The following is a 12,791-nucleotide window of genomic DNA, read 5'->3' as shown; positions in this document are numbered from 1 at the left end:
TTTAATTGAAAGGCAGAGTTACAGAGGAAATGGAGATGGAAGGAGAGCTTTTCCCCTGGTTCAGTCGCCAAATGGCCACAGTGGCTGGAACTGGGCGGGCTGTTGTCACTGCATTTAGGCGCCCCAGGTGGGTGCGGAGGCCCAGGGACTTGGGCTGTCCTCCACTGCTTTCCCAGCTGTTAGCAGAGGGCTGGATGGAAAGTGGAGCAGCCGGGATGCAGAGCTGGCCCTGTGCGGGTGGCCTCACTGCATGTCAGAATGGGGTGTGCATTGGCGCCGTGTCGCCGTCTGAAAAACGTGTTTTTATGGCAGATACGCCTTTTGGGCTCCACCATCCCCCTCTGCTCCGCCCAGTGGGAGCGCCTGTTCAATACTTCTCGCATCCCCGGTGTGGAAACAGGTGAGTGGGGCTTCCCGGGGGCCATGGGGAGTCACGGAGAAGTGACCGGCGTGCAAGGGCCGTCCTGAGGCAGGTTGGCGTGCCAGCCTGCCTGGGATTCTGTGTTGGCGACGTTTTGGGCCCCTGAGCTTCCTGTTTGCACTGCGCCCTGGCATGTGGCAGCATCCGCCTCTCCATGTCAGGGCCATCTCCCCAGCTGCTCTCTGCCAGGCCCCTCCCGGCAGGTTCTAGCCTGCTTGCAGGGTTTCTTGGCAAATATGGTCTGAATCGGGCTCCGCTGCTCACGTACCAGCTGACTGACCCAGGACAGTGACCACAAACTCTCCATCTGCACAGGGCCGTCCAGGTGTGACAGGGAGGGACAGCGGGCACTGGCGGGGACTGTCCCTGGGGTTTGGCTGGGCCCTCTGTGAGCCTCTGTTGCCCCCGAGTCTGCGTGGGCAGCAGCCCTGTCCCGCAGGGGTGTTTGGGGCATAAACTAGTGGACAGAAAATCTCTGTGTCACTACTTTCAAACAAAATGAAAATGAGGGCGTCACCTGGGGACATGTTGCAAGAGAGGAGAGACAGAAAGATCTTCCATCTGCTGATTCACTCCCCAAGAGGTCACAATGGTCAGAGCTGAGCCAATCTGAAGCCAACAGCCAGGAGCTTCTTCTGGGTCTCCCACATGCGTACAGGGTCCCTAAGCTTTGGACCAGCCTCCACTGCTTTCCCAGGTCACAAGCAGGGAGCTGGATGGGAAGTAGAACATCCCGGACATGAAGCTGTGCTCATATGGGATCCTGGCACATTTAAGGCGAGGACTTTAGCCGCTAGGCCACTGTGCTGGGCCCGGGCTCCAGCAGGAAGACAGTGGGAGCCATGTTGGCAAGGAGGCTCAGAGGGACAGGTGTGAATGTGTTACGGAAATGCTCACCTAAACACCGTAAAATTCACAGCACGGGACATGACTGGGCAGTGTGATGGCCACACGCACCTTCCTGAGGTGTGCCCTCGGCCTGTGATGCCTTGCCCTCACTGGCTCTTGTCTCGGTCTCCCTGGCTGCAGTTACACCAAGGGAACAGGGCAGAAGCGTCCTCAGTGGAGGTGCCGCCATGGCAGCTCAGTGTCCGGGCGCTGGCCGAACCTGCCCCACCGCAGGGAGTGAGTCCCGCTCTGTCCACATCCACGCCAGCTTGTCGTCTCAGCGTTCTTGGCAGCGTCCACCCTAACCGGGCTGAGGCAATGGCGCGTTGGGGGTTTGATGAGTCACGCAGGGGTTTTTCACGGACTTGTTGGTCATTGCTGTGTCTCCTGTTGAGGACTCACTGTTCACGTCATGTGCCTATTTAGTAATCGCATTGTTGCTGTTATCATTTTGCTGTTGGCTCTTCAGCCCCTTGGGTATTCTGCCTGTTGCTGTCCTGTGAGATGAGCACGCCACAACACCTGGTCCCATTCTGCAAGCAGCCGTGTCACTGGCTCCGTTCGAATGCCTGTCATCTCCGTTTCCTATTCCCCCACCCTGGCCAGAGGATCTCAGTGGGGACGACAGAGCTAGAGACGCTCTGGCCCTTGTCTCGGTCTCCAGGTGCCCACAGCAGTCAGGACGGGGCCAGGAATTCCATCTGGGTCTCCCAGGTGGGCCGCATCCCACCGCCTCCTGCCCCCACGCTCAGGAAGCTGTGGCGGAGAGGAGCGTGGCCTTGAGCCAGGAACTCTGGGAAGGCCGGGTGCTGCAGCAAGGGTCGCACGTGTCCCAGACGATCTGGCCACCCCCCACGTGGGCTTTCCAGGCGAGGACTTGGGGTGCACATTCACTCCGAGCTTCTGCACGAAACTGCTGAAGCTCAGTAGGTGCTTGCTGATGGCTGCATGGCCACAGGTTTTTTGTTGTTGTTCTTGTTGTTGTTGTTTTTAGATTTGTTTTTCGTTTCTTTTTTGAGAGGTAAAGTTACAGAGAGAGAAGGAGAGTCAGAGCGAAAGATCTTCCATGGGAGGTTCATCCTCTAAATGGTTACAGTGGTCAGCGCTGGGCCAGGTTGAAGCCAGCAATCAGGAGCTTGATGCGGGTCTCCATCGTGTGCGCAGGGGCCCAAGGACTTGGCTGGGTCATCCCCCACTGCCCTTGCGGGCCATCAGCAGGGAGCTGGGTCAGAGGTGGAACTGCTGAGGTTGGAACTGGCGGTCCAGCTTGGATGTGGCGGGTCTTTCTCCCAGGTCACTTCCTGAGCGGGTGGCAGCAGGGCTGGCTCACATGGTCACGTGCTCTCAGCCTCCTCTCACGCTCACCTGCTTCACCTGATGTGCCCATCCTGCGGTCCCCCAGCCCCTGTCTTGTCCAGCCGTCCCCGCACGCCCCACCCTGAACAGCACTTACACAGTGTTTGAGACACGCGCCTCACTTTATCGTGGTTCTGTTGCGTTGAAGCTTTCTGAGGCTCCCCTCTGTCTGAGTCATTTTAGGGAACAGCCTTCGTTCTTTTGAGCCATTTTCCATTTCCCTTCTGAGAACATCGGCTAAGGTTTCCTATTGTAATTCATGAGTGGAAAGCTCACTGTACAGTTTACTGTCTGTGAGCTGTGTGGATGCTGTTTTTAATTCTAGTACAGCCACTCCAGGGCTGTATTGTGTCCATTTCCCAGATGAGAACATTGGGGCTTAGGGGTCACTCACTGCTCCAGACCACACATCCAGTGAGTGACCAAGCTGAGCTTTGAGGCCAGATCCTGCCCGATTCCACAGAGCCCCACTCTGTTGTGCACTTCATGCTGTCAGCAGTCTTGGGAGAGGATGCGGGAACCCAAAGGGGATGACGCGGGGTCAGGAATCGCAGCTGTTGGCAAAGCCGGGGTGTGACGGGCACACGCTCGCGGTGGCCATGACCCTGGGTTCAGTGTGTGTGACCTGTGCCCCCAGACACCCTCCAGCACCTCAAGGACAGCAGGCACATCGTGGTGTACCACAAGGGGCGTTACTTCAAGGTCTGGCTGTACCACGACGGGCGGCTGCTGAAGCCCCGGGAGCTGGAGCAGCAGATGCAGAGGATCCTGGATGACTCCTCGGAGCCCCAGGCGGGGGAAGCCAAGCTGGCGGCCCTCACCGCGGCTGACAGGTGCGGGCCCTCTCCACCTGGCCTGTCTCTGGAGGCGGCCAGGTGCTTTATATTCCTTTGTACCCCCTAGTGGGGGCAGTCCCTCAGGGACCAGCAGACAACCCCGTATGGGGCTCTGTCTCAGCTGCCACCCAGTAGCTGCCCCTATTGTGCCAGTCTGCCTTCTAGACCTCCCTAGGCAGCTGTCCCTGCGTGGCCACAGGTCTCAGCTGAGCTGCATTTGATCTTGCTGCAGAGTGCCCTGGGCCAAGTGTCGCCAGGCCTATTTCGGACGCGGGAAAAACAAGCAGTCTCTGGACGCCATCGAGAAAGCAGCGTTCTTCGTGACGTTGGATGAAACGGAGCAGGGCTACAGAAAGGAAGAGCCGGAAGCGTCCATGGACAGCTACGCCAAGTCCCTCCTGCACGGCAAGTGTTTCGATAGGTAAGACCCTTCCCTTCCCTGGGAGCTTGGAAGCGACGTCCCGCGTGGGCGACGCCAGTCTCAAGGATCTGCATGTGAGGAAGGAGCTGGCCTGAACGTAGAACTTTTGTTTTCTTCCTCTGCGGAAAGTGTCACACACAGCTTGAGAGAGTGTGTGTGTGCACACGTGGGTCCCGTCTTGTGTCGCCCGCCCCTGCTGCAGTCCAGCGTCAGGGGGTTGGTTGGGGCCTGGTGCTGCGTGATGGTCACGTGCTTGCCTGCCGCGCTGTGCCCTGGGCCCTTCTATGACACGCTTGTCCCCCAGGTGGTTTGACAAGTCCTTCACCTTCATCGTCTTCAAGAACGGCAAGATGGGCATGAACGCAGAGCACTCGTGGGCCGACGCGCCCATCGTTGGCCACCTCTGGGAGGTGAGTTCTCAGTGATGGTGGTCTGGCTGTCCCAGGCAGTCTTCTCAAGGGGCTGTATGTTTGTGTGAGAGGCCACGAGGGAGTTCCTGAGCCAGTGCTGCAGCGGTGGCACTGGAGCCGCCCCCGGGGGCCTGCTGAGCCAGCACAGGTGGCTGGAAGGCAGCTCTGAGTGCGCTGGGGTGTCCTGTAGGGGAGGCAGCTGCCCTCGCTCCCTTGCCATCACTGTCGCCTCTCAGGGATCGTGCGGATGGGGAGCCCCCAGTCAGGCACTCGGGACAAGAGTGGGATCCAGGAACCTCGGGTGGCTTTGTCACCATTTGGCCTGACACCCCTCTCCCTGACTGCGTGTTTGACACCTGTCACTACTCTGTGTTTCTGCCCCCACTCTTGTCACCCAGGTTCCTGAGGTGACAGTGCTTCGTGCCCTGTCCTTATAGAACCAAAATAGTGCAGTTACTGGGGCACCTCGGGCGGGACTGCGCTCCCTTCTCCCTGGGATCGGCCAGCTCTCCTCTGCTGCAGTCCCGTTTGAGCTCCCCGCCCAGGTTTAGGCCAGCTACAAACAAGCCTGAAGTCTTGGCTCGCAGAAAGCCGACAGGGGAGTTAGCACTGTGGTGTAGAAGGAAAAGCTGCCACTTAAGACATTCGTTCGTGGTAAACGGCAGACACGTGGCCAGAGGTCCCTATCCCCACCCCGCCACCCCCACCAGGTTTCTGCTGATGCCAGCCCAAGCTGAGCAGGTGCTGTCAGCGAAAATGCTGGCACCTGTTGCAGCCCACGCAGAGCCACGGGCACACCTGGCAACTCACAGTGGGGCACGGTCCTCCAGGCCCCTCCACCCCTTCCAGAAGCTTCCCTAGTGACATAGGCACCAGGGCTGTGATCCCAGGTGGTCTGGGTTGTACAGGGCACCCCGCTCCCCAGTAGAGAAGGCTACAGGTTTCCCAGATCTGGATAAGGCCGCGGGGACTTGGTGTTAGGCCAGGCTGGTCAGAGCGCTGCTGTTGGACTGCCACTGTCCAGCTGGCGGGCTGGCCCGTGACTCCAGGGGACCAGGGGACGGGAGCCCAGGCACTCGGGCATGGGTGGGGTCTGACTTAGTCCCTCGTCACAGAGGTCCAGTGCCACATGTTGCAGGTACGTTGTCCTTTGTAGCCATGTTTAGCCCAGGTTCCCTCCTGTTTGCTCCTGCTGCGTCTCTGTGTTCATTTAGTCTGGTCTGGAGCAGCTTAAAGGGGAGTACTGGCTCCTGCACCCTCTCAGTGCTCCCCCAGGTCAACCTGACTTTGGGTAGGTATTATTACCCCCATGTCTGAGGCTACAGAAGGTCCTGGTGTAAGATGGCACGGGGGTGGATGTCTGGCAGAACAGCTCGGATGCTCACAGCCCATACCAGAGTACCCAGGTTCAAGTCCCAGCTCTGCTTCCTGTCATCCGTGCCCCAAGACGCAGTGGGTCCCTGTCACCCATGTGGACACTTGAGTTGAGTTCTGGGCTCCTGGTTCGGCCCTGACCCAGGTCCCAGCTGCTGAGGGGTGTGTTGGGGGGTGACCCAGCGGATGTCTTTGCCTTTTAAATCAGGCTTTTTTCTTTAAAAATATGTTGATATCGTCTTTTTTCTTTGAAAGGCAAAGTGACAGAGGGGAAGAGAGTGACAAAGATCTTCTGTGATCCCAAAAGGACCAGACAAGCCAAGGCTAGGCTTGCCCAAAGCCAGGGGCCAGGAGCTCAGGCTGGGTCTAAAGCTGGGGACCTGGGCTAGGCTTGCCCAAAGCCAGGGGCCAGGAGCTCAGGCTGGGACTAAAGCTGGGGACCTGGGCTAGGCTTGCCCAAAGCCAGGGGCCAGGAGCTCAGGCTGGGTCTAAAGCTGGGGACCAGGGCTAGGCTTGCCCAAAGCCAGGGGCCAGGAGCTCAGGCTGGGTCTAAAGCTGGGGACCTGGGCTAGGCTTGCCCAAAGCCAGGGGCCAGGAGCTCAGTGCGCACACAGCAGGGCACCAGGGCAGGACTGACACTCCAGTAAGAGGCGCCGGCATCTCAGTGGCACCCTAACTCCGCACAGAAGGCCTACCCTTAGATCGGCATGTCATGTGTCTTCGGAGGCTCCTGCAAGCAGGAACCCATAGATGCTGAGGGGTGACTGTGTGCCACTTGCTGGGGAAAGGCCAGAGTCCTTGCTGCTTGGTGCCAGCCCCCTGCAAGGCCCTGAGGAGTCCTGTGGCAGAAGTCGGCTTAGGGTTACCCGGCAGGGAACGGTGAACGTCCACGCTGTCAGGGCCTGGCCGCCTGTGGAGTGTGAGTGTGGAGTACGAGGCCGAGCTCCTCTCTGTCCACCTGGTTACATGTTCACGTCGCATGACCTCGCACAGAGAGGTCCTGCTGCAGGGCCCAGACCCTGGGCGGCTTTCCGGCCTGCATGTGCTCTGGCACTCTGCGTGGGTCCTGGCTGTGCTCCCCAAGTGTCTTGTGGTCTTAGTCCAGGGGTTGACCCTGCTCATGTCCTCAGTAGAGCTGAGCCCCCAGTCTGTTGGGTGGGAAGTGTGCTGTGAGTGCCCCCTGAGAGGGCTGATGGCGCCAGGCTCCCCGTAGGGAGCAGCATGACCTCTGCCTGGGGCCAGACGTGTCTCAGCGCTGGCCGCAGCTACACAGTGTCTGGCCTCGAGGCTCACGTTGTGTTTTCCACAGTACGTCATGGCCACGGACTGCTTCCAGCTGGGCTACGCGGATGATGGACACTGCAAAGGGGACCCCAACCCCAGCATCCCGTACCCCACCAGGCTGCAGTGGGACATCCCCGAGGAGGTGAGTCCAGGCGGTCCGCGGGGGGTGGGGGATGCAGCCTGCTTCTCCCAGCGCAGCCCCAGCATCGGTTTGCCACACTCAGGGTTCTAGACCCCGTAGGCAGTGCTCAGCTGGGCATATTCATGGGGCCTGGGGACATCCCAGCTGCTACCTCCTGCCTCCGCCTTCCTCCTACGGGCTCGGCGTGGTCCCCTGAAGGATAAGGGCGCTTGTCCTTGGGGTCCTGCTGGTGACCACAGCACTTTTCTTTGCTTCCTGTCCCAGAGCAGCTTTAGCTTTGGGGGTGAATACTTCCTGTCCCCACAGGGGCCTCCCCTGCTCAGCCTGCCCTGCCGGAGCGCTTGGGGACCAATGCCCCTTACCACCATGTGTGCTCATCCCTTTATTTATTAATTTTAATGTTACTTCTTTTTATTATGATCATTTTATAATCCATAGGCCCTGGGATTTCCCTTACCCCCTCCTAGAGTCCCTCCCTCCTCACTGAGTCCCCTATATCATGACTATAGTATAGTTCTTCATACACAGTCATATGTCCATCATTACAGACATGGACAATGGCAGAGTTCAGCATCCTATTTCCAAGGTATAGTTAACTGTTTCCTTGGGAGTCCATCTTTGTCTGGAAGTGGAGATGCCTACTGCATTGTATCCTCACATCTGGATAGGATAGTCTCCATGACACAGTTACCATACAACCCCTTAAATGAAAAGCTGAAAGACAAAATCAACAATAGGGCAAAAAAAGAAATTAACAACACCATGAAGTTCAATAACGTGCTACTGGGTGACTAATGTGTTCTGAAGAAATATGAAAGAAAATCAAGAATCTTCTTGAAGAAAATGCTGCTCTGTATGATCTATGAGTCATTGAAGAATTTAATAAGAAAGTGTTTTGAAGAGATGAAACTAACCACACACACACACAAACAAATCAAAATCCCCGAGATGCAGTTTCCTCTGGTCTTTGTTGGTGAAATGTGCCTCCTGTAGGCAACAGATGGGTTTTATTTTTTAATCCATTTTTAATCTATGATGTTGGATTGGTGAGTTTAAGCCATTTACATTCAGGGTTAACATCCTGTGAGTTTAGCAATGCGTTGTTCATTGATTTAGTCTTCGGTTATTTTACTTGAATGTTCTCATTTGCCTTTGGTTTTGGTGATTTCTCTTCTAGTCCTCTTTCTTAAGAGAACATCTTGAAGTATCATTTGTAGGGCAGATTTGGAAGAGGCACGTTCTTTTAACTTCTCTTTACTGTGGAAGAATTTTATTTCATTTTCAAAGACAAAGGAAAGTTTGCTGGGTATGTTATCCTGGGCCGATAATTTTTTGCTTTTATAATCTGGGATATATCACTCCATTCTCTTCTTGCCTGTAGAGTTTCCTGTGAGAGATCTCCTGTGAGCTTAATTGGCATTCCTTTATATGTCAATTGATTTTTTTTCATGTGCACATTTAAGGATCTTTTCCTTATGTTCAGTTAAAGAGAGTTTGATTATCATGTGTCATGGTGAAGACAGCTTTTGATCAACCCTGTTGGGAGTTCTGTGCCCCTCCTGGATGTTGTTTCCCAATTCTTTGTCTAGATTAGGGAAATTTTCCCTTATTATTTCATTAAAAACATTTTTAAACCCAGCTTCTCTTTCTGCACCTTCTGGAACTCCCATGGCTCTTATATTTGGTCTTTTAATAGTGTCTCTTAATTCTTGAATACTTTTTTTTAGCCTGATCCAGCTCTGCTTCCAGCTTTTTGTTTGTTTTTCCCCGGTGACAGGAAATATCTTCTAATTCTGAGATTCTTTCTTCTGCCTCTTTCATTCTATTTTGGAGACTCTCCACTGTACTTTTAATTTGCTCCACTGTGTTCTTCATTTCCAATGTATCAGCTTTCGTTTGATTCATTCCCAGTGTGACATATTCCTTAAATTTTGTGAGCACCTACTTTACGTGTTTCTCATTATTGATAAGAAGCTTTATAACACGTGTTTTGAATTCCGTATCCCCCATTACTCAATGTCTTCCTCAGCTGAGGTAGGCAAAGGCTTTTGCTCCTTTGCAGGGGAGTCTTCAGTAATATTCATTGTGCCTCTGTCTCTTCTTTTGCCCTTGGTCATTGTACTTCTGGTTAGCAGAGTCTTCTCCTTGGGGCAGGTTTCTAAGCTCTGACACCCACAGGTCTACAGTTCAGTTTTACTTATTGCAGTTGGTATGCAGTCACTTGTGCCACCCTCTCCTGGGATCTTATGTTAGATTTCCACCATGGTCTTCCCACCTGACTGCTGGTGGATTTCCGGCTGCTGGTGGAGTTCAGATTGGCACTAGCTAAATGACGCTGGGGTATCAGTCACTGCAACACCACCCTGTTGTTTTCACTGCTTTCCTGTGTCTGTCAGTCTCCAGGTGCCCCTCTGCTGCTGTTCTGCCCTCTCCTATTTCCTGGCTTCACACCGGCTAATGTTTCTCTATTTAAACGTGTCCTCACCCTATTCCGCCATCTTGATTCTCCACTCATCGCTTTATTTACTGTTTTCAAAAGGCTCCCTCGACTGCCTGGATGAGGCAGCAGCCAGCTCAATTAAGCACAACTCCTGGGGGATCTCACTGGCAAGCAGTAGCCCAGAGAGCCCCTGCAATGACCCCGCTGTGCCTGAGATGGGGTGGCAGGTGGAGTGGAGCACCCTGGGGTTTCCAGATGATGGGTATCCCCAAAAGGACCCAGGTGAATACGTGCTCTGTGGTTTGCAAGGAGCCGCTCAGCAGCCACAGGGGCCTTCTGCGTCGGGAAGACCCTCTCCCCACGCTGACGGGCCTGTCTGCTCTCTCCCCAGTGCCAAGAGGTGATCGAGGCGTCCTTGAGCAGCGCGACGCTCCTGGCCAGCGACGTGGATCTCCACTCATTCCCTTTCCACACCTTTGGGAAAGGTTTGATCAAGAAGTGCCGGACCAGCCCGGACGCCTTCATCCAGCTGGCCCTGCAGCTGGCTCATTACAAGGTGAGGCTGCGAACCGGGGCTTTAGATGTGAGCGCTATGCGGTTCCATGGCTTTAGAGAGGACCTGGGCCCTGGCACCCACAGCACTGCCCTCCTGGGTGTGTCCTCCTCCTCACTCAGTGTCCATGGGCCTTCCTGCCTGTCTTGGGGACAGCGTGGTGTTGGCCAAGGCTGAGCCCCACTTCGCTGTGCACCTGTGGCACGAGTTGGATCGTGTGGCAGCAGCTGGGCCATGATGGGCCTTCCGCTGGCCTGTGTGCCTCCCGGACTTCTTGAGTCTCTCACCGAGGAGCATTCGACCCCATTTCACAGACTGGGAAGACGAGATTAAGGAGGCAGGTGACTCTCCAAGGTGCCACTGACTGGGCTGAGGTGAAGCCGGTGGCGCTCAGCTTCCTCCGCAGCTAGAAAATATAAACGGAGGTCTAGAAGGGAAGGGCCTGGCGTTCAGAGCTGCCCAGTGAGCGGGAACAAACGGGTCGGAGTGCGTTCTGAGGGATGATGAGACAGGAAAGCCGGTCGGCCGTTGCCCGGGGCACCCGCGCCTGCAGGGCAGGTGCTGGCTCAGTGCCCGAGCAGGCCTGCGAGGTCAGGCTGTTTCCCCAGCTTGGGGAGATGCGTGCAGCAGCGCAGGTGCGCGCAGCTCTGGCTCAAGGGAGAAGAAGTGGAGGTTCTACTTTGCTATGAGAACCCAGGGGCCGCCCGCTGGAGCCTACGGTCTGCTGGCTGTGGGGGCATGAACCTGCCCCCGCATGGCATCCTGGTGCTTGGAGGTGGGTTAGCCAGCTGAGCCATCATGCCAGACCTGGTCACTCTGCTTTTCAAGAAGAAAAGAATCATTTGTTTCATGACCCAAGCTGAGGTGTGTTCTTGGAGCTCCGGTTAGCAACACGAGGCCCCTCCCCGAGGTTAGAGGTTCCTACAGCACTCTGCCCATTAGAACAGCCCACCGGAAGTGTAAATCCACTTCATTCAGTGCCATGAACTTGTCCAGGTGTCCGCTGAGCGAGGTGTTCCAGGTGCTGACACAGACCCAGCACAGCTCAGCTGCAGGGCCTGCCTGAGGTCCTGGCTCAGCGGACACCCTGGCTCAGCCCTGGGGTCCTGGCTCAGCCCTGGCACCCTGGCTCAGCCCTGGGGTCACCTGGGCACCCTGGGCTCAGTGGGCACCCTGGCTCAGTCCTGGGGTCCTGGCTCGGGCCTAGGGTCCTGGTCAGCCCTGGGGTCCTGGCTTGGCCCTGGCACCCTGGCTCAGCCCTGGGGTCCTGGTCAGCCCTAGTGTCCTAGCTCAGTGGGCACCCTGGCTCAGTCCTGGGATCCTAGCCCAACCCTGGGGTCCTGGCTCAGTGGTCACCCTGACTCAGTCCTAGGGTCCTGGTCAGCCCTGGGGTCCTGGCTCAGCGGTCACCCTGACTCAGTCCTAGGGTCCTGGCTCTGCCCTGGGGTCCTGGCTCAGTGGACACCCTGACTCAGTCCTAGGGTCCTGGCTCAGGCCTGGGGTCCTGGTCAGCCCTGGGGTCCTGGCTCAGCGGGCACCCTGACTCAGTCCTAGGGTCCTGGCTCGGCCCTAGGGTCCTGGCTCAGTGGACACCCTGACTCAGTCCTAGGGTCCTGGCTCGGGCCTGGGGTCCTGGTCAGCCCTGGGGTCCTGGCTCAGCGGGCACCCTGACTCAGTCCTAGGGTCCTGGCTCGGGCCTGGGGTCCTGGTCAGCCCTGGGGTCCTGGCTCAGTGGTCACCCTGACTCAGTCCTAGGGTCCTGGCTCGGCCCTGGGGTCCTGGCTCGGGCCTGGGGTCCTGGCTCAGCGGGCACCCTGACTCAGTCCTAGGGTCCTGGCTCGGGCCTGGGGTCCTGGCTCGGGCCTGGGGTCCTGGCTCAGCGGGCACCCTTGCTTGGCCCTGGGAACTGGAGGAGACTGCAGTGTGACATGCAGGGTGTAGCACAGACTGCTCCTCCTGTTTGATCTTGACCTTTTGTACGCAAGGTCAGGTGGTCCCAGCAATGCATTGTAAGCATCTAAGCTGGGAGTGTCCCCTTGAGCAGGTCACCTGGGTCACTTCCGCTCCACCCAGTCCCACAGTTCCAACTTTTTTATAAGAGAATTTTATTTTTTTTAGAAAAAAAAATTTAAGTGTATTTATTTATTTGAAATATGGAGTTACAAAAAGAGGGAATGCCCTTCCGCCTGCTGCTTCTCTTCGCACAGGGCTGCAGCAGCCCAGGCTGGTCCAGAGGTAGGAGCCATGAGCTAGTGTCACAAGGAATTCGATACGAAACGCGGCAGCAGCCTCATTTCTTGTCACATGAGAGAAGAGTTTTTGTGGGGACAAATCTAGTTTGCAAAGCAGGATTTACTTAGGAATGGGAGAAAGAGGCCTCCTGCCGTAGTGACAGGAGAGGCCCCAGGGAAGTGTGGGGTTGGTGTCTTAGCATCTCAGGGGAGTCACTCGGAGGGCAAAGCAGAGGACAGCGGGAGGCTGGGGCCGCTGCCTCCTCCCATTCGGAGTGTGCTGAGAGGGAACTGATGTGTTCACCTGCCCTTTGGTTCCCCTTTCACAGGAGTACGTGCTCTTGGGAGGGTAGGAAATGGAGAGGCGCTTCTCCAGGGACCAGAGACCCCAACTGCCTACTGTCCGTCTGACTCCTCACACCTGGAGCTTCCGCA

At 56.5% G+C, this 12,791-nt stretch overlaps 1 protein-coding gene across 1 annotated transcript in view; it reads left to right on the top strand.

The window, feature by feature from the left end:
• Positions 1–12,791, top strand: part of LOC121150174 (carnitine O-palmitoyltransferase 1, liver isoform) — a 47,453-nt gene that overhangs the window by 27,138 nt on the left and 7,524 nt on the right. Inside the window, exons 9-14 of the mRNA XM_040970853.1 lie at positions 313–400; positions 3,303–3,498; positions 3,734–3,922; positions 4,227–4,332; positions 7,016–7,132; positions 9,964–10,128. Of these exons, the coding sequence (XP_040826787.1) occupies positions 313–400; positions 3,303–3,498; positions 3,734–3,922; positions 4,227–4,332; positions 7,016–7,132; positions 9,964–10,128 (861 nt within the window). The remainder of the gene's footprint in view (positions 1–312; positions 401–3,302; positions 3,499–3,733; positions 3,923–4,226; positions 4,333–7,015; positions 7,133–9,963; positions 10,129–12,791) is intronic.

This window comes from Ochotona curzoniae, unplaced genomic scaffold, assembly GCF_017591425.1.
Source record: "Ochotona curzoniae isolate NIBS_2020 unplaced genomic scaffold, NIBS_Ocur_1.0 scaffold_4937, whole genome shotgun sequence".
NCBI lineage: Eukaryota > Metazoa > Chordata > Mammalia > Lagomorpha > Ochotonidae > Ochotona > Ochotona curzoniae.
Note: the sequence above shows the minus strand (reverse complement) of the source record. Positions and strands in the feature narration are given on the sequence as shown.